The 21,699-nt window shown below is 38.6% G+C and overlaps 1 protein-coding gene across 2 annotated transcripts in view; it reads right to left on the minus strand.

Moving 5' to 3' along the window:
- Positions 1 to 21,699, minus strand: part of TANGO6 (transport and golgi organization 6 homolog) — a 154,046-nt gene that overhangs the window by 103,831 nt on the left and 28,516 nt on the right. For both annotated transcript variants that reach the window (XM_010962538.3, XM_045522290.2), the window contains 4 exons: positions 10,662 to 10,774; positions 9,049 to 9,225; positions 5,613 to 5,745; positions 4,352 to 4,543 (listed from right to left, as the gene is read on the minus strand). In XM_010962538.3, coding sequence (XP_010960840.2) covers positions 4,352 to 4,543; positions 5,613 to 5,745; positions 9,049 to 9,225; positions 10,662 to 10,774 — 615 coding nt within the window. The remainder of the gene's footprint in view (positions 1 to 4,351; positions 4,544 to 5,612; positions 5,746 to 9,048; positions 9,226 to 10,661; positions 10,775 to 21,699) is intronic.

The raw sequence follows: 21,699 nt of genomic DNA on the forward strand, positions 1-21,699 counted from the left end.
TGAACATTCTACAGGTATTAACTCACTTAATCCTCATAATAATCCTATGGGGATGTATAAACCTGCTGCCAACATTCTGGCAAATGAGTGCAAAGGGGCTGAGGCCTCCCTGCTGAGTCTGCAGACATCAACTTAATTCTACAGTTTTGCAGTGTGCTACCACCACCCAAGTTCAGAGTCTTTGGGTTCAACCTCTCTCAAGAATAAACCTCCAGTCTTTGGCTGGAGAGGGGAGGTGGTTACATGAAGCCGAGGAAGGAATCAAAGGGTCTACTGAATCTTGTTGGAGCCTTTCAACCTGATTTAATCTCTAAGTTCAGCTCCATCTTTGGAGCTTATCTGGTGCCTCCTACCCTTACAGGGTTCTGAAGGGAGAACTGGCTTGCTTTTATTTTCCCTTTGCAAAAAAATTTGAACAGCTTTATTGAGGCATAGTGCTTTGCTTCGTGACTTCTCCCATGCAGGCACTTAGCTTTCCATTTTCTCAAGTTGCTGAATCAGCTACTATTTTCCAGTTTCCACGCATTATTCTCTTTTATCTATTGTCTCTCCTCTCCTGCTCTGTTGGTCTATGGTTTCCAGATAAATATTTTTGTTCAATACACCGTCTTTAACCATAAGTCCTACTTTGAAAAATTTGCACCTCTATGTTATTTAAATGTTTTCACAATGAACATGTGTTACTTATGTTAAAAAAATTTAACATATGAAAAAAACCACAGCATGTAGAACCTCTTCTATTCTGCCAATTACATGATCCAGGTACAGAAGGGTGCAGAGGGTGGCAGTTTCCTCAAAGGGTAGGAAAAAAGGAATCTTGCTCATTCCTCTCCAGGTACACAGGCCCCCTTGCTGACTCCTCCACACTCCAGGCAGGCTCCCTCTTGTCTGGAACACTCTTCTTCTGGGTATCGCAATAGCTCCCTCCTTTCCTGCTTTAGATCTTTGCTTAAAAGTCACTTTCTCAGCAAGGTTCTCTGTGCCCACCCTATTTACAAACTCTTTTACCATCCCCTTTCTTGGTTGATTTTTCTCTCTGATACTTACCGTCGTCTAACAAACATACTGTGTGATTTTGCTGACTTGCTTACTGTCTCTCCCCTTATGTGATTGTAAGCTCCATGAGAGCATGGATGTGTGTCTGTTCTGCTCACTGCTGTGTCTCTGATACCTGGAAGAGTACGTGGCACACAGTAGGCTCTCAATACATACTTGCAGGATGAAAGAACTCAGGAGTTGGAACAGGGCTCTGTATCAGCACAGACCATTACACAGCTCAGTCCTCTCTGCATCATCTCACATACTAACATGCCATCTGCCAACACACTTTATTGGATTTTTAGTCTTTCATCCACGAAAACTTCAATACGCAAGAACTTCAATATGCACTTCTAACAAATAAGGAGATTTGTTTTTCATATAACTACCATACTACGATTACACTCAATAAAAATTCCTATACTTAAATCAAAAATATAAATAAATAAATAAATAAATAAATAAATAAATAAATAAATAAAGCAAAAAAAAAAAAAAAACACCAAAAAAACCCTTATATCTTCTAATACCTGGTCCATGATTGTTGCACAAATGTCTTCATACAATTGGTTTGTTTGAATCAAGATGCACATATTGTGTTTCACTGATATGACTCAAGTCCCTTTTAAGCTACAACAGCTTTGCTTCTTTTTAACACCATTTATTTGACGAAGAAACTGGGTCATCTGTACTGTAGAATTTCCCACATTATGGATTTGACTAATTGTTTCCTCATGGCATTTAGCTTGCTCCTCAACCCTGTTTTCTTGATTAGATTCAGGTTCATATCTTGGGGGGTTGGTTTGTTTTGTATTTTGGGGGAGGGTTGGGAGTAAGGACCCTTCCCAGGCAGTGCTGCATTCTTCCTACTGCATTACATGAGGAGGCCCATAATGATGTCTGCTTGTCTTCTTATGGTGATGTTAAGATTAATCAGTCCAGGCTGAAATATTTGGGGGACATATACTGATATTTGCATTAACCCTGAAATCCACCAAAAATAAAATGGACAGACAGATGGAAACATAGATTAATATATGATAAAGCAGGTATAATACAATGTTAATGATAGAATCTAGGTAGTGGGTATGCAGGTACTTACCACAAAATTCTTTCAAATTTGAAAGTTTTCATAATAAATTGCTGGGGGAAGAAAGGATCAGCTGGTTTGGGTGCATCTGGCCTAGTACATTCATTATAAAGTACCCCTAATGGTTACAGCAGACATTGATGATTGTTACCGAGATCCATTATTTCATTAGGGGATTGCAAAATATAATTTTCTAGCTCTCTTTTTAAATTTTTCAGTTGTGGTTCTTACATAAAGGAAAAATTTCCTTTGTTGACTATTTAGTTACATTGAAATACATAGAAATATAGTTCCTACAGGAAAGACAAGATACATGTTTTATTCTTTTCCTTCATTTATCAATTTACAAAATAGTGAGCTGATGCCCTAGCAACCTCCAAAGATGTCCCACATGAGATTCTGGGGTGGGAACTTGATGTGTTTCAATCCACTGCAGGCATTATTCTTTTTAATGTTCAAATTGTCCCACCTATGATCAACAGGAACCACCCCCAAGTTGGCTCCTGAATGCTACTGACATGACCCTGTTCATCTCAGATAGCTTCCTTGTATTCAAGCACAACAAGGTGCCCTGAGGCCTAAATTGTACAGTTCTCCTGCCCTAGACCCAAATGAACCTTTAATCCAATGAGCTTTGTGTTCAGGAGGAAATGGTATTTAGAAACTATAATCTGGTACTAGGGATACTAATTGCCACTGGGTTGTAATTGCTTCTTGACATTGAGAGTGGATTGAGCTAGAAAATGTCTCTTTCTTCAAAAAGAAAAAAATGATGAGTTCATACAAACACCTCCAATTAAAATGCAATATTATGGGGGTTTTACTCAAGTTCTTTAATTTTATATTTATAACTCTTTTTCTTATGCTGAAAATCTTAATGATATTAACAAAATTACTTATAACTTATTACTTATAACTTACTCATATGTGTAAGTATTTCAAAATAACATACCAAAATTATCACTAGCAGTAAGACTACTAAATGCAATTTAATTTTTTTTTTGTCATGCTTTTTGTCCTGATACATTTTAACCTCAGCTGAAGGACAATTTAATGGGACATATCACTTTTGTATCAGCCTAGCACCATTGTTCTTTAATTAGGAGTAAAAGGAGGTAAGTGGGAAAGCTTAAGTCATATCAGTTTTTAGATCTTTCCCTTTCCAACTAGCATCCTGAGACAAAAACATAATGTCTGGGTGAAAAAGTCTTTAGGGAACTGATATAAACACAGGAGAAACAAATCACTATACTGAGTAATAAGGGGTCAGTGAACTGAAGGAATAAGAGGCCAGGAAAGAAATCATGAACATAATTCTCATTAAATAGGCACGATAAGTCAGAGCTGACAGGCAGCTGCAAATTTTCTCAGCGGGAGCTGTAGTGAAACGCTGCTTAGCAACACCCGAAGGCAGATGACAATGACGACGGTACAAAGAGCTGGAGAATCAGGTTTAAGCGTGACAATCATACCATCTTACAAATGACCAGTCACCAACCAAGCAACAACTAACTGCAGTCGAGTGGTATAAAATATACTGCCTATACTTTATTACTTTTATTTCCTATTTTTTAAAAAAGCTGGTAAAAAACAATGTCTAAGCCATTAAACTCAGGCACTGGTTCACATAGTAACTCTACTCTGAAAGAATTTTTTAAAAAGCCTTAAAAACTTCACAGGCTGCTGTGGAATAAGCTGTGAGCTGGAGAACCTGTAAATTCAAGGTGGTCTTATCATTATTGATTTTTTTTTCAAATTTGAGTTTTAATCATTCTCAATTTCTAATGCACATTAGAATCATCCATAGTTTAAAAAAAAATATGCTGTGGCTCTAATGTAGACATGCTGAATCAGAATCTCTAAACGTGGGCTGGGCATCCATATTTTGAAAAGGATCCCGAACAATTTTATCTGCACTAAAAGTTGAAAACTACTGCGATATACAAATGTTAAAAACAGTTATCAGTTTTATGTGCATGAGAATCACCTCAGGAGCTTGTTAAATATGCCAATTTCCGGGACCCAAGAAAGTCCTGATTCTCTTAATCTGGTGTGGGCTCGGAAATTTACAGGTTTAACCAGCATCCCGGGTAACACTGATGCAGATGTCAACAAACCACACTCTGAGTAACATTCTTTTGAACACTTTTTTGGAAAGAACCAACAGAAACCAAAACAGACAAACACAGCCAGCCTGGGATCTGGAATGCGCCGGCCACTGACCTGAGTGATGTTTGTGAAAATCTGCTCAGACATTTTCTCGCACAGAACAGCCATCAACTGGAGGACCAGCAGCTTCCACTCCTGGCCTTCCACAAGGAGAGTTTGGTGCTGCTCTAACTCCAAGAGGCTTCTGCTGGAGAAAGGCTTTGTTTTTAACTCTGCTTCATTTTCCACAGCCATGAGAGTCAACTCCTATAAGTGTGGGAGAATAGGAAAAGTGAAGAAAAATCCTGTCAAACTAAAGACTTAAAAACAGCTAGAAAACTCTGTTTGAAATGTGTATATAAAGAACCAGTCTGAAACAAGTTTATACTGTATAGCACAGGGAAATATATTCAAGATCTTGTAGCTCATGGCGAAAAAGAATATGAAAATGAATATATGTATATTCACGTATGACTGAAAAATGGCACTGTTCACCAGCAATTGACAAAACATTGTAAACTGACTATAACTTTAAAAAAAAAAAAAAAAAGAACCAGTCTGGGCAGGGGGATGAATGTGAAAATAGGAGATGAGAAACATCAAAAAAGTATCCCCTACTTGGATTCTTGGGATATCAGCTCTGATTCTCTCCTTGCATCCTCCCACCTCCCAACACCAACCTTAAGCTCCACAGACACTCTTTTAGAGTAGGCACTCTATTTAGGGAAAATACTAAAGAAGGCAGAGATAGAGGACAGGGAATCCAAGACATCCGGCCTATGGTCTCTAACAGTGGAAATAAGGAGCAGCAGTTTGGGGTGTGAGTTACTGTAGGAGATCAGGGCAAAAGGAAGCACAACCACCGGTTCTAAGAAAGAAACAAACCCGGAAAAGGTTTCAAGTGACTACAAAACGAAATGAGAGGCAGAACTGCTAAATCTCCCTTGCAAATACCTGACAAAACAACAGTCAGAGAGGATAAGGGATTACTCTATAGCTGTAAAACCTGCTATTAACTTCAAAAGAGCTCTTACTGTCAACACAGGGCAAAGATTAACCCTTTCATGGATCAAGAGTTCTCCTTTGGTCATCTCTAAAATTTCAGTGCAGATTACCTTGGAAAGTAGTTCGAACATATGTGTACTGCTGAAGGTAAATTTTCTCCTTTTTACCAAACCAAAGGCTACTAAAAAACACATTACCCTTATGTCCTCTATATCTGTGGAATGAAGACGTAATTTTAGGACCTAAAATTATGACTGCCTTGTAAATTCAAAGGGCTCCTGGTGCTACCCTAGAATAAAGCTGACCATCATGAGCTATATGTAGTTTTTACCTTCAAGCAGAAGATGAAGAAGTCACCTGCCAAACCACACTCCTGGCAGTGGGACAGCAAGTCCCCGAGGTGCTCTACCTGGCACTGCTCTGAGGACACCTTCTGGTACAGGGCTTCATCTTCATCTTCATCACTGCAATGTGGGGGTTAATATTTATCTTGGTAAGATTTATCATCCAGAGATACTATTTTTTGGAAGCCCCATTAATAATCTTCTAAAGTAACATGTTATTTCCATACAGTATATCATTAGAAAAAGCTCAAAAATGTGCTTATTTTCCTGTTTCTCCATGCTGAAAAAGTATTCTCAGAAGCTAGGTTATCATGTTCTACACAGTCGTTTGCCCAAATGAAGAAAAGATTCATTTTAAGATGAATGTTGAATTACTATTATTTCAATAAGCTGCAAAAGCAAGGAGGAATTAAAGTATAAGTTGTATGTAGATATTCTGGTTTTTGAGGAAGAGAAGAGAAGGACCGCAGAGGGCCTTGGATGCCATTCAAAGGAACGTGGACTTTTTCCACTGAAGGGTTACGGTCAATGGAAAAATACACGATCTTCATAGAAGGAGATTCAGTCAGTCTCAACTAATAAGAACCAATTAGTTGAGCTGTGAAAAATGCATAAAGGTTCAGAAAACTGAGCAGACCAAATTTCCAAGTAATAAAATGTGGCTAAGTTATTGAAAACAGTGCTATGATTTCTGCAAAAAAGTTTCAAGAAGCTTCTCATGAGGTACTAAGGCTTTTAGTTTTCATTCATCAGGTAAGTGACAAAGCCAAGACACAATATTACTATACAATAGCATGTAAATAAATACACAGGTACAGAAGATGTACTAGAAAACAAAACACTAAAATAATGTAATCAGTGATTAGGACAGTGGTTGATTTTTGTTTTCCTCTTTATGCTTTTTTGTATTATACAAAGAACATATATTACTTTTGTGATAAAAAATTAAGAAAATTTCTTTCATATTAAATTGAGGGAAAAAATGACAGATTTGCTTCATCTCACTGAAAAGTACAATTATTAAAGTAAATTTGGCAGACCATCTCCCTGGGTAGTATGTCCCAATTTACTGGTTCACTAATAACATAGCCCTTATACTCCTCTAGCAGTATGAATAACCTATAGATTAAGTTTAGGATTACTTCCTATATTATAGAATATTCCAAAGTTCTTCAGATCAGTCATGTTACCTCCACGATACTTTGTGTTAGAAGAAAAGGGAAACAGCTTCTAAGCTTCAGTGAACCATCCTGGCGGTCAAAATGAAGTACTATTGAGGCGGGAAGCCCCATAAAAAGACTGGCAGGACCCCCAAGCAGGGCCACTACTCTCGTGCCAGCACCATCCGGTTCCCTGGCCCAGAGGCTCTATCTTACTTTTTGCCTCTAAAACGGCTTACTTACCCCTAAAATTCTATTGGTTCCCTGAGCTCACTTCTAATTGGTTATTTCCTTCACTTCTGATTGGTTATTTCCTTCACTCCTGATTGGTTATTTCTCTCACTCCTGATTGGTTATTTCTCTCACTCCTGATTGGTCTATTTCTACAAAGCTTGTTCCTGGTTGGTCAACTTCTGTTATACTTTATTTGCATATGCTGTTTCAAAGTGTAAAACTGGCAGCCTATAAAGCCCTGTGTAAATCTACAAACAGGGTCCAGAGCTTGGAGTGTTAACTCCTCTGGGCCTGCTGGCGTAATAAACCTGAGTTCTCCAACTCTCCGAGTGCTGCTTGGTCTCTCGCCCGGATCCAGGTTGCTGTCACAACTGAGCTATAACACCGAGCTGTGACACATTTTTCTGCAACACTATATTCAAATAGTCATTTAAAAAATACATGACAATTACCTTAAGTAGCACTAGTTTATTCATCCTTAAAATTTCAATGAAAGAGTCCATTCCAAATAGCTATATTTAGTTCCAGAAGAGTAAAAATTCATGATCCAAAGATCCTGAAATCTAAGCTGCTCTTTCAGAGTTTCTTTAATCAAACTTTTTATTAACAATTGGTGCTGCCGGGCAGAATGGTAGAGGGAAAGGTAAGTGATGAAAGAGACCAGGTGGTGATACAGACCCTGCCCTTAGGGAACCAGCACCATGAGCAAGATCCTTAGAACAAAACATAAAATCACAGTATTCCTCTGGTATAGTGAGTATCAACTTTTTAGAGACATGAAGTGTTTTCAGTATCTTATTGAAAGCTATGGACCCTACTTTTAGCAAAAAAAAAAAAAATTATGTTTGCATATAAAATTTTTCTTATGTATAACTTCAAGGGGATTATAGATTCCAAGAAGTCCATGTAGAGACCCCAGGTTAAGAATCTGTTGCTTCTGGTAGTTGATGGAGAGTCATTCAATCACTGCCTATTCACTTTTTTTCCTACCAAGAAGACAAACTATAGTTTCAATAAGAACTGCTGGTTTTGACATATGTGCACCAAGTACACTAAGACTTATTAAGACAGCAGTGAGTTTTAACTGCTGATAAGTCAAATACTATACTCTATTTTGTCATTAAATTGGTCCCAGGTTAAACTGAAAGTGTTTTTAAAATAAATATGCCAAAAAAATGTTAAAATCTTTCAGTTCAGGGGCATGGTTATAACCACAAAACCTATGAATGCTCAGCAACTCTCAGTAAATTAGTAGCTTGAGTTTGTACTGATAATTCTGTTTGCAATCAATGAATTTTTTCTATTTTCCTCAAGTCCATCGCATTGAATAAGTGTTTTAAAACTTAACCAAGTTAAACATGAATTAAAAATTAAACACTTGAATAAACAGCAGCACTTTGAATGTGACATGAAATCTGAGTAGAGTAGCTGCCACCAGTTAAATACTATGCGGACTCAGATCAACAAGAACTTACATTCCAAGGTAGTAACATCTACACAAGTCACCCAGAAAGTGGAAATAATTTCAAATACACTTGCGAAATGTTGAGGAAATAAAATATTCATTTGTTAAGCACCCTCTAATCAATCCCTAGGAGAAACAAGCCCTCATCCTAAATACCATAAAAGAGCTCTCAGACAACTTCCCTCAGGAGTAAGCCTGACTCTGAACACACATATACCATCTTGAGAGTCAGAAAGAGAACTGGATTGTTCTGGTTCTGAGGGTGAACAGGTGTCTGCCTTTTACTCTGATTCACTGGCGAAGACTCTGTTTTAGTAAGTGAGCTTGTTGTGATGCAGAGCTGCGAGGCTCCAGCAAATTCCACCTACTACTAGCTAGCATCTAGGAAAAACCTGGAGGGCTATTTCAGGCTCCCACTTCATTTAGAGATTTTTAAGCGGCTGCACCTCAGCCGCCTGAGTTTCTGGTTTCCTTTCTGTCAGCGCCCCTTAGTGGACTAGTCGCAGATGGCTTTCTGGGTACCATTAAATCTGAAGAGAGAGAGCAAAGGATGGGTGGACTCACCAAATGGCCTCTTTGATGGTGATCATAATGCCACCTTGACTGGCCACTCTAAAGTGGCACAGGGAATGGAGAGAGGGTACAGATTTGTCCAAGCCTGCAAATCCTTTCAGGCTAGCAATTGCCTTCTTCCTCTCCAGTTTCCCCAGAATCCATAATAAGATCTCTTGGCAAAGTGACCTGGCAAAAAAAAAAAGCAGTTATAAATGAGCTTGTCATCTTACTCTACACATCTAACAAGGTAACATAAAAAAAGAAAGAATGACTGTCAGGTTCCATGCATTCTAAATGCTGGCACAATTCACCTAGCACTACTGAAGCGCAGGAGCAGAAGCTATGCTTCTAGTGAATTTCAGAATGCAAATATCCTGAAATTCCGTGAGTGACTGACTAATCCTTGGCTCTAGAAGCAGCCCTGATATGATGAATGAGCCTCACATGATTTTTTTTATTCAAGCGTACTCACTGCCTTTGGATCAGCCACTGTGAAAGTTTACACTGATAAAATCACCTACGTTCAATGGGACCAAGAGCTGGTGACCAAGAAACAGCAGACTGACAAACTCTTGCTGACTCCTTATCCCCGCTTATCCATGCCACTCAACTAGGAGAGGAATGGAGTAAACGTTTATGTCTTCAGTCTCAGTCTCTGATGAGGATGTGATTTCAAAACTAAAACAAGAGTTATTATACGAATTGTCTTCAAAAGTCACATATTTACAGCCTCCATTTCCACTGCACTTTCTCTTGTCACTTCCCTCATGGCTGTGGGCTTCAGTGATGGGCTGCCAAAAGTTAGAGAGCCAAAGGCAACATGCAAACTTCGAATAATACGCAAGACTGAGTACTTCTCTTCACCACTTAATGATGATGATGATAGTGGCCATTTATTGAGCTTACTATCTGCCAGGGACAGTGCTAAACACTTTAATGCGCAGTTAAGTCTTCATAACAACCCCATGAAAGAAGATACTATTATTGGTTATGGGATTATACGTGGAGGACTTCCAAATACCCAAAATCATAATTCGGCAGGACTTTTGAAAGGACATAAAGTCTTCCAAGGAGGGAGAAACAACATAAATCGCTCTGAAAATAGAGCTGATACAAAATGAGTCCTCCTTAAATTCCAATATGGAAGACAATTTTCTGGACGACTAAGAAATCCCTTCATTCTAAACAACACTGTACAGCACTAACACCAAATGCAAGCCTGCATTACAGAGTGCCACTTTCAGATCCAGACTTCCCCAACTCAACTTCTAACTCCTCACAAGGTAGTTATGATCCAGTTTCTATTTCCTCCTTCCTAGACATGTAATTCCAGTATTTCTGACTGATCAAACAGGGGCATGTTTACACATGTAAACTGAGATTTCGTCTCTAAGACAGGCTAAGGAAAGTCATTCTAGAAACTAGATCCAATTCGCTGCAATCTGCAAAGCTTTCTTTTTTTTTCTAGATGAGTGGAACACAAGGACTGTCAAATGTTTTCCTGACTTTGAAAGAAAAACAAAATTACAAAGTGGCATAAGTCACGTTCAAAATAGGGACAAGAATAACATGCAAGAATGGCTTCACTATGTACAAATAACAAGGTTCTCTAGATTGTTTACCTTGTATGAGACACACTTTGCTTGGTAAAACAGTAAAGAGAGAAGATCACTCCCAGGACAGGAAGCAGGGAATCCACCAAAACTGGTAAAGGTTCATTCCCGACCACGTACACCTAGAGAAAAGGAAACGGTGGTACCATGAGCACAAGGCCAGAGGAATGGGAATCAAGCGCCATATACTTAACATCAGAGCTTGGAGTCTTATCTTAGGCAACACTCCAGTCCTAGGGGGAACAATTTTAGCTCTAAGGCTAAGGAAACCATCTGAGATGGGCAGACAGGCTGAAATACGGGGAGATTGAAAGGGAGCAGCGCCCTTTCGGGCGTGCAGCCTGAACTGCCAGGTGAACTGGGTGAAGAAACCCATTTTCTGACCCCTTCCTTTCCTCCTTCTGAGTACCTCTGATTCTCATCTATTATTCATCTATACAATAATTATCTTATTGCTGAAGGCCCTGCTGTTAGGGACTAACAAACAATTACCACCAAATAGAAAAGCCTAAAACTAGATTTGAAAGAAAATGAAACAAAACAAAACATAGTTTGCTCTAGATTTGTCATTCCTAACATGTAACCGCCACACAGGCATGTCCTATTCTCTCCAGTTCAGTAAAGGTTCAAAGAAATTATGCTGTGCACCTAGATCTGCACTGGCTTTAACAAAGTTAAGTGTGTGAGGATGCTGGTTTTTATTAACAATAATTATGTTAAATATTTTTAGTTGTACCTTTCAAAAACGATGCAACAAACTTTTGGGAATACCTACTGGAATCAAAGTACTGCTCGAGGCACTGCAGTCAAAATAAAAATGAACAGACATCATTCTCTCTATTGCATGTGTTCTAACAGGAAGAACAAAGCAAGTAAACCAGTATTATTATTATCATTATCATCATCATCATTAGCCAAGGTGGATAATTTAAAGTATCTCACCAAGTGCCAAAATGCTATTTAAAACTCCAATCAAACACAGTAGGATTTTACAAGGTAATTCTGTCATAATAAATTAATTAAAAACTGATGGTGCAGACAGTGATAATGATGAAAGAAGAAAGAAGAGGAACTGACAATAATCACACTCTTAGTACATGTTTCAGGAACTGTGCTAGGATTTTTACCTTCCAAGTACTATGTTAGAGTCTTTCAAGACTATAACAATCTCACAAAGTTTGTATTAGCAGTCCTATTTTAAAGGATGAGGAAAGGGAAACTTAAAGAGGCCTTAATTTACAGAAAGAGTATTGAGGCAGATATGAATGCTGTTGATGGGAAATTAAAGGTCATGGAGGCACAAGCTGGAAAAACCTCTGTGCTTTTCCAAGGAACCCTGCCCCTTTAAATCAACCCTAATTTTTCACGCTCCTTAAGCCTCCCAACTCCTCTGTGGAGCCTGATAACCAAGGAGCCAGCTTCCTGTGCATGATCTAATCTCCATAAGCCCAGCTAAATGAGGTGCATTGTATGGTAGGGTTCAGAAGTAATATGCAGGCCTAATTATGATATCACCAATTACAGGAGGTAGAAAAGAGATCCCCCAGATAACGTGAGGGCCTATTGTTAGGCTCTGGATTGTGTGTTCCCAGAGGTAATCCCTGTGGAGCCATCCTTCCTTACCAGCATCTTTTGTATAAAAAAACAAAAGACAAATGGAGTTAAATCTCCATTATTTACTGCCTTAATTGGGCCAAAGCATCTCAAACTTTAACACAAATTCAAATCAAGCATATCTCAGAGTTATATCTTGTTGTTGATCAACTCCTCCAATTTTTCAATTCTCTTCTTATACTTTTCTATATTTTCTTACAAGGAAAAGAAAAAACTGCAGTTATTTATACATATATATTATTCATTTTTGTATCAAGGTTCAACATATGTGTACTGTGCGCCAATTGTGTGTTAGACACATCTGTGGTGCCCTGGATACAGTGGGAAGCAAATTAGCTGCTTGAAAAGAGCATACATTCTACTGAGGGGACAGAAAATAAACAATAAATACATAATATTTGATAGTGACAAGTGCTATGAAGAAAAACAAAACAGGTTAAAGGGATAGAAAGTGATGACGGGAAGAGCATGTGGAAAGAGAGAAATTAAGAATAACTCTCATCAATTCATCAACTAAAATCCATTACAGTTCACAGATAAGAATAGAGAAATGGGGATTTTTTTTTTCAAAGTGGAAAGATTTAAAGTCTCCTTTGGCTCAAACTGATCAATAAGCTTTCTCAATATCTCAAAGAACTTGAATGGCCTCCACTTGACACACACAGGATTGTCACCTCCCTTCCAACATTAATAGTTAAAAGAGCCCCAATCTACCTCTCTTTAAACATCCTTATGGAAGTATATCTACTTTCCAAAAGTTTTGGACTGGCCATCTAAAAGCAATCACCAAAATCCAGTTCTTTAATCCACTTACGGGTTGCTCTGCATTCTAATGACCAGGTTGCATTTTATAGATGAAAGACAGGCACTGGTACTTAGTAAATTGACCCAGCTCAACTTCTACCTCTTCCAAAGACCTACTATATTATTTAACCGCTAACTGTTCATGCATTCATTCTCTAACTCAAATATTCATTAAGCATCTAACCACCATTAATGAGTTTTCTCCTCTAAATACCAGTAGCATTTTAAAGCTGGTAACATATAATCAATCCTTGAATATATAGTTATCTCTGACCTTTTCAACTAGCTTGGAAGGCAAAAGTCAAGTTCCCTACTTCAGCATCTGTAAGAATAGATGATTAAGTTGTGTTACTCAAATTTTTGGTGAAAAAGCAGTAGTACACAATTTAAAGGTACCCCACTGTTACTGCTTTTATAAAGCAAACAATAACTGCAATTTATTGCATGGCCATTCAAGAATGAACCAGGCATTCAGCTAAACTTTTAACATACAATCAATTCTCACAAAAGTACTGCAAGTTGAGCATTTTGTTCTCATCCTAAAGCTATGGAAAACTGAGGCACAGAGAAGCAAAGTTAGCTGAGCATAGGTAGACTCTTAGTAAATGGCAGGGCCAGGATGAACCCAGACCTGTCTGACATAAAATCCATGCACCGTACATAAAGACAGAAAGCAGATTAGCAGTTGCCAGGGTTGAGGGGAGGGAGGAATGGGAATTGACTGCTTAATGGCTACAGCGTTTCCATTTGGGGTGATGAAAAAGTTCTGGAACTAGACAGTAGTGATGGCTGTGCAACACTCTGAATACCACTGAATTATAACATGGTAAACATGGTAAGGTTTGTGTTAGACGTATTTCACCACAATGTAAAAAAGAACAAAGCACGTACCCCATGGCCTCCCAATACTGACCTCCCCTTGTGCATAATGATATTTTTATTGCTTCATTCCCTAACTCATACCAACTTTTGCCCAGCTGTCCTCCCTCAGAATCAGTAGATCCTAGCTTGTCTGGCTGTTAACAGCCCTATTCTTGCAACCTCTGCAAAGTAGGGCTGAATTTCCAAGTGGCACCTTGGATAGCAGCTTCTGTACCACCCCTTCCTCCTACTGAGTCTTATACAGCCCCTTCTACCAAGTCTTCCAGTAGATCTCCAAGGCCACAGGGTAGCCAGTCCTTTCCAACAATAGTTCCCTCTTCCAATCTCTTGCCTCACACTGAACTCACATACAGGTTAACAGTTTGGTCACACCTGACATCCAACATCACCTTCTACTTACATTCCCAAAGTGAAATCTTAAGGTGGACACTCCATGTCATTGACTTGTATTGAGTTTAGTGACCCATAAAGGGACAAGGGAGGCTAGATTGATTCAGTCAATGCTGCACTGTGATCTCTTGGTGCCAGCACTGACAATGATCAAACGTCCTAGGAAAAAAGAATCCTTCCAGTAAGTCAGACCCTATATAGAAAAAAAATTGTTGGCGCCAGTTCCTTCCAGGCTCCTGCACACTAGGCTGGTGACAGAACCACCTAAAGAAGCAATGAAGGCACAACAGGTAAGCTGTTCTTGCCCCACCGAGGGGAGGGCCCTACTGCCCTGCCTCTGTGCCCTAACATCGAATGTTGTGGAATTTTCTTAGATTGTGCTTATGTGCAGTCTCTTTCTTTCTTTCTTTCTTTCTTTTTGGTGGGGGGAGGTAATTAGGTTTATTTATTTATTTATTCTTAGAGGAGGTACTGGGGATTGAACCCAGGACCTCATGCATGCTAAGCATGTGCTCTACCACTGAGCTAAACCCTCCCCTGTAGTCTCTTTCAAGTTGGGGGTATTCTTCCCTGCTCACTAGGAGGCAAAGCAGGGTAGGAATTCAAGTTCCAAAATGTAATCTAATACTTGATATATTACTTCTACCTGTGATAAATATTTCCATATCATTTGGAAGTTTTCTTTTTTCAGCAGTGTAACTATTTAGGTAAGTTTCACAGAGGGCTGTTTGTAAATACTTCCACTGACCAGCTCGGAGACTTAACTCAAAACAATTGACTTCTCCGAGTCTCAGTTTCCTTATCTGGAAAACAAAGCGATTGGATTAATCAAGCTTCAAAGCTCTGTCCTATCTACTCTAGCATTCTCTGACTTGATTGCAATCTTGCTCATAGTCTTCTATAGTTTTCTACTACCTCAGCCATGAAGAGGTAAGACTAGTTGAAAAAAATGAACCATCCCCCCTTACGCAAAATTTTTTGAAACACGGAACCTACCTGGCCAAGATGTAACAAATTTCTAACCCTTCCTCACATGCTTTCTGTTCCACTGGTTCTGGAGTTAGTACTTTAAAGATGAAGTCCTGTTTAGCCGAGAGGTTGTTTTCTGGTTACCTGAGGTATCTGTGCAACCTGGGATCACCAAACAAAATACAAAGAGATGGGAAAGTTGAAGCAGGGAAGGGAGAGACAGGCTCTCAGAGTACCTTTTCAATTCTTTGATGTGGAGAAGCCTCTCCCAGAGTAGGTGAAATGGTGCTTTGAAGAAAAGGAGAATTTCCATATCTGCCTGTGGCTTTTTCAGTATAAATGTGTAGGACGTTGCTGAGGGGCAACAGAAGAGACCACTATGGATCCAGGAAAACCAAACCGGTTCAGAACAGATTAGACAAGGAGACAGACGGGCACCAATGACCCCACTGGCGGCCTGGGGATTTCTTCGTTCCTTTCTAGGGGTTTCCACATTCCTTTCTGGATGCATCTTGGCTTTCTATTACAGGACCAATCATGAGAAGAGGCGTCTGTGGTTAAGCTTTACAACCCTTCATCTAAATTGTAGAGGACTGCTGCTCCAACAAGTAAGAGAGGCATGTTTCTGGATACTCTTAAATATAGATCACACACTACTATTAACTCTTTATCTGCCTGAATGGGAGCTCCTTGAAGGCAGCGGCTGGCTCTTAATCATTTCTGCATCGGTAAACCCAGCAGAATGTCTGCCATTCAGTAGGTACTTTGTACATTTTTTGGTGAGTGATAAACTGAATCAAAAAAATGAATGAACAAAGCAGATTGACTGCTGTTTACTTTCTTAAAAGCTCCACTTTTGTGAGGAAGTTACAGTGCCCTCTCTATTTTCATTTTTTTTCTTTAAGCTGTTGCTAGAAGGTATTCAATCAGTGCAAATTAACTAAACAGAATCACTTAACTTCAGCCATGGAAGGGAGAGCAGAGTGAACAACAGAAAGCTTGATTTTATTATATTGGCTTGTTCAGCATCTACCTTCAGTGTCTGGAGGACTGAATTTGAAAGATTGACTGGAAATTTGAATTTAAGAAGAGACGAAAAACTCGGAGGAATCAAATTGGTCAGGAGTATTAAGCATAAACTTGTGTTTCTGTTTCAAAGCAAAACAAAACAGAAAGCAGCCCTCACACACCCATTTCATAGGCTTCCATGACATTGCTAAATACACCCCTTAGAGGCTGTGGATGAGGACTTGAAAGAGCAATGGGAAGTGAGGAAATCAGGAAAGGTGGCTATGAATTTTGTTTCTCCCACTTATGTGATTGCCCAAAGCCACATACTAAGTGAGTGAACGTGGAAAAGACGTTTAAACCTCTCTAGGTCCCAGTTTCCTCATGTATAATGCAGGCATTAAGTTTTTAGCATGAGGATCAGTTAAGATAATTCATGCTAAAATATTTTGTAAAATATACAGCCATATGCAAATGTTAAATTTAATCCTAAATATTTTATTCTTGTTGATGCTACTGTAAACGGAACAGTCTTCTTAATGTATGGCCTTATCTTCAGCAGGGATGTACATGTATGGAAATACAAACACGATGAGCCTATCCACAATCAAGCTGACTGAATCCTAATGCTGAAAGTCAGTACAGGCTGGAACTTGATTTTACCCCGTTGAAGATTAAACTAGTCAAATGCTGCCTTCAAAATATCACAGTGATCCCTTTGATAGTAGTGTTCCAGAACTTCTAATGCATTTACTGAGTTTAATTAAGACTTGCGAGAAGCAAAAGAACCAGGCAAGTTACTTAATATAGTATTTTGCACCGTGCACGCTTTCAGAGCATAATGCTTCAAATTGTCTTTTTAAGAGTTTCACTGAACCAAAAGGGAACTGACAGTTTTTTGAACACCTATTATGTGCTAAAGAATGTAATGAACCTACCAAAATTTACATTATTCATCTACCTGCAACTCAAGGTGTCAAATTTAAGTCACCTAAAGTCACATGGATAGTCAACCCTGGAGCCAAATTCCAACCTAGGTCCATTTGACTCAAAGGGTCAGCTGCTTTTCACTATGCGATACCACAGAATCTGAACTGCAACATTTAGAAAATCTAATGCTTGAATCTCCACATCCTTGAAGGATACTTTTTATAGTCCTTTCCATGTTATTCAAGGTCACAGTTCAATAGGAGATGAATACATTCAGAAAGAATGATTGCCTTTAGGGAGGAGCCACAGGTGGAAAGGAGATTAACTCTTCACTGTAGAGCCTTTTGCACTTGTTAAATTTGTACCATGTACAAATATTATCTTTTCTAAACAAAGAAAGCTAGTGAGCGAAAGACAGAAAGAAATATTGGTCCCGGGACCAGCTCTGCCACTCACTAGAATGACCTGGAACAAGTCACTTCACAATCTTTTGAATTATGTTTCCTTCACTATAAAATAAGGGATTAATTTGTCAAAACCCAAAGAATGTACCACATGAAGGGTGAACCTTAATGTAAATTATGAACTTACAATGATATTGACATATCAGTGCAGGTTCATCAACTGTAACTAATATACCACCTGAGGTGGGCTGTTAATAGTGGGAAAGGCTGTGCACATGTGGGGGCAGAGAATACACGGGAACTATGTACTTTGCACTCAATTTTTCTGTGAACCTAAAACTGCTCTAAAAAATAAAGTCTACTAAAAAAAAAATGAAGGGTTATCCTAAATTATTTCTAAAGTTCCTTCCAGCTCTAAGATTGTAATATTCTAATTAATTCTACACAAATAATTAAAAATTCAGAAGGAGGAGTCCACCGGTCAATCTGACAGAGAAACTTTAATTAGAAATTCATTAAGATTAGATGAGGGCGGGGGAAGACTTGGATAATTAAAGTCAAGACTCCCTGAATCTGGAAACACAAAGATAAAATGGAAATGAGAATGGAGAAAATAAACCAATTAGGTACCTCCTAGACTTTCCTACCCTAAAATTTCTTCTGCCTTCAGGGAGCCTTGGGCAAGCACTGTGAGGAATACTAAAAGTAACATCCTTCTGCCTCCAGTGTCAGATTCTGGCCAGGTCCCTTAAGAGCAAGAAAAGGTCCAAATCAGAAAGAACTGGAATTCTTGTACTCTGCCCTACCCAGAACCAATCTCTGTGCAATCTGGACCTCTCTTCACCTCTCCAGGCAAAAAAAAACCCCATTAATCCCTGTCATACCAAAGCATGCAAGCATTCCGGAGATTGGGCCCCAGACACTCAGAGGCAGAAGGAGACAGAATGGGAAGCTATCAGACTAAAAGCTATCTGAGCTGCACATCCCTTTTTGGCTTAGATAATTTTACCAGAAATAAGGTACACACATAGAAATGATGAGAATTATTTATGCAGATGAAGTACAAGTGGCTACTCCAAGTATTCAATTCAATCCAACAACACCTGTATATACACTTGTCTTGCTGAGAACTTTCTACCTGGCCCACCAGAGCCACGCCACTCCACTCCCTGCTGTATGTGAAGGATGCCAGTGTAAAAAGGCCTTCCCTTGTAATTGTTCCTGCCATAAAATTTTCATTCACAAAGCCGAGAATTTATTCCTTTAAATATAAAATGTATTTATATTTTAGCTCTTTTAGAAGGAAATATCGCTAAAATGAATTATATGCAATCCCTGCCTTTTTAAACAAAATATACTGAACATACCAGCCCCAACTTACTCTGCTTTTCAAATATTATACCCTTTGAGGGTATTTTTTTCTGTCTCTTTTCTTGCTCCTCTCTACTCTTGTCTTTGTCCCTTAGTTAGTCTAACTTCTAATTTGTTACTTTTAATTCTGCTATGGTCTTAAAAATTAGATAAGCAGTCTGATCAGGACTGTATAAAACAAAGATGAAACTGGCTCTGAGGAACTAAGGGGTCCTGCAATTAGACTGAGATGGCAGCCAGATGGACAGCTGTCATCACACAGGTGACATGAGACATTAAATTGGAAATGTCAAGTGAGATGCCATAGACTTAAATAGACTTAAAACTCCAAAGAAGGATACCAAACTACGGCGAGAACAAAACTGTAAAAGCTCCTCATTCAGAAAGAGGTCAGAGAAGACCAAAGGTGTGGAGAACGAGGGGAGACTGACGAGGAGGTTTTCTTTGGAGAAAGCTGTTGGTGACAGTGAGCCCCATTCTGCAACCCACCAATGATAAAAAGGCAAACCAATTTAAAAAAGGGCAAAGGATCTTAATAGAAATTTCTCCAAGGAAGGCATGCAAATGGTCAATGAGCACATGAGAGGCTGTTCAACATCATTAGCCACTAGGGAAATGTGAATCAAAACCATAATGAGCTACTAGTTTACTCCCACTAGGAATGTTATTTTTTTTTTTAAAAAAAGGATAATAACAAGCATAGGCCATAATGTGGATAAACTGGAATCCTCATAGATTGCTGGTGGGAAAGTAGAATGGTGCATCCACCTTGGAAAAGGATCTGGCACTACTTCAAAAGATTAAACACAGTCACCAAATGATCCAGCAGTTCTACTCCTAGGTACACACCCAAGAGAAATGACAACACATATACACACAAAACCTGCACATGAATGTCCACAGCAACATTGCTCATAATAGCCAAAATGTGGAAAGAATGCAAATTTCCATCAAATGATAGAAAGGTAACAAAATGTGATATATCCATACCACAGAATACTATTTGGCACTGAAAGCTATGAAGTACTGCTTCGTGATACTTTAAGATGAATCTTAAAAACATTATGGTAAGTGGAGAGCCAACTATGAAAGACCACATATTATATACTCCATTTATATGAAATGTCCAGAATAGGCAAATCTATAGAAACATAAATTAGATTAGTGGTTGCATAGGGCTGGGGGCAAAGTGGGGAGAATGGGAAGTAATAGCTAATAGTTATGGGGGCCTTCTGAGGGGGGGCAAAAATGTTCTAAAATTAGATTGCTGTGATGGTTGCACAACCCAGTGAATATATCAAAAACACTGAATTGAGCACTCTAAATGGGTGAACTGTGTGGTAGGTGAGTTCCATCTCAATCAATTTGTTAAAAAGAAAAGAAGGGGGAGAGAGAAAACCAGAGTTGGAAATGTTCCCAAATGCCTCTCCAAAATTAAACACTCTCCTGCACCCTCTTGTTACAAAGTGAGTTGCTGGATCAATTCAACCAACCTAGATGTTTTCCTTATTTCCTGCCTTTGAGCTGTACTCTATAATTTAGTATCAGAAGAAAGTTAATAAAGACAACATATCCTTTGTTGCTAAATTTTACACAATGTTTACCATTTTCCTCCAACATACACATTTCCTCTGTTTTCCCACTGCAGCTAAGCTGCCAAAACCTTGTAGAGAGAATAATTACCCTTCTGCACCCCTTCCTGCTTTCAGTCCCAGTCCTTGTGCATAATCAAGTGTCTACAACAAACTAATGTTTTGCTTGCCTCTCCAGGAAGTTTTTAATTTGCCAAACTGTTCACCGAACTATGAAGGGTTTCCCCTGCTTTGAGGGGGCAAGAATAGGAGAAATGGCAGGATTCACTATTTCTCGATCTCTCTGGTTTTTAGAGACTAATCAACTTGCCAGAAAGAAGCTGTTTCACCTTGTTTTTCCTCTAAAATCAATTTGTTGACTTCTACGGAATACTCTGAGGGGTTCATATCAAAATTTAGTCATAATTAGTCCTACCCCCACCAGCACTTTCAAGACTTTCTAATACTCCACACCTGGCTATTTGATAATTTTGCACACTGTAAATGGATGAATATGTAAAATATATCTCATAAATATGTCTAGAAAAAGATTTATTCTACATCCAAGTGTCCATCAACTGATGACAAATAAACAAAATATGGTATATATATTCATAAAATGAAATATTACTTAGCAATAAAAAGGGACAAAGTATTGGTATATGCAACAACCTGGATGACCCTCAGAAACATGATGCTAAGGGGGAGAAGTCAGTCACAAAAGAACACATATTGCGTGATTCCCTTATGCAAAATACCCACAAAAGGCAAGTCCATAGAGATACAGGCAGACTAGTGCTTGCTTGGGGATTGGGGGTGAGAATGACTGTATATAGGCACAAAGAGGTCTTTTTGGGGTGATGGAAATGCTTTAAAGCTGTACTGTGGTGATGTTTTCACAACTCTGTAAATTTACTGAAAAAAATCACTGAATCATATACTTAAAACATTATTTTATGATCTGTAAAGTATATTTCAATAAAGCTGTTTTATAAAAAAAAGATTTACTCTAAAAATATTTTAAATAGGGAAATAACCCTATTATTAAAACAGAAAATATATAAACAGGCAATTTAAAGAAGAGAAAATATGAATGAACCAAAG

This window comes from Camelus bactrianus, chromosome 9 (assembly GCF_048773025.1).
Source record: "Camelus bactrianus isolate YW-2024 breed Bactrian camel chromosome 9, ASM4877302v1, whole genome shotgun sequence".
Lineage (NCBI taxonomy): Eukaryota > Metazoa > Chordata > Mammalia > Artiodactyla > Camelidae > Camelus > Camelus bactrianus.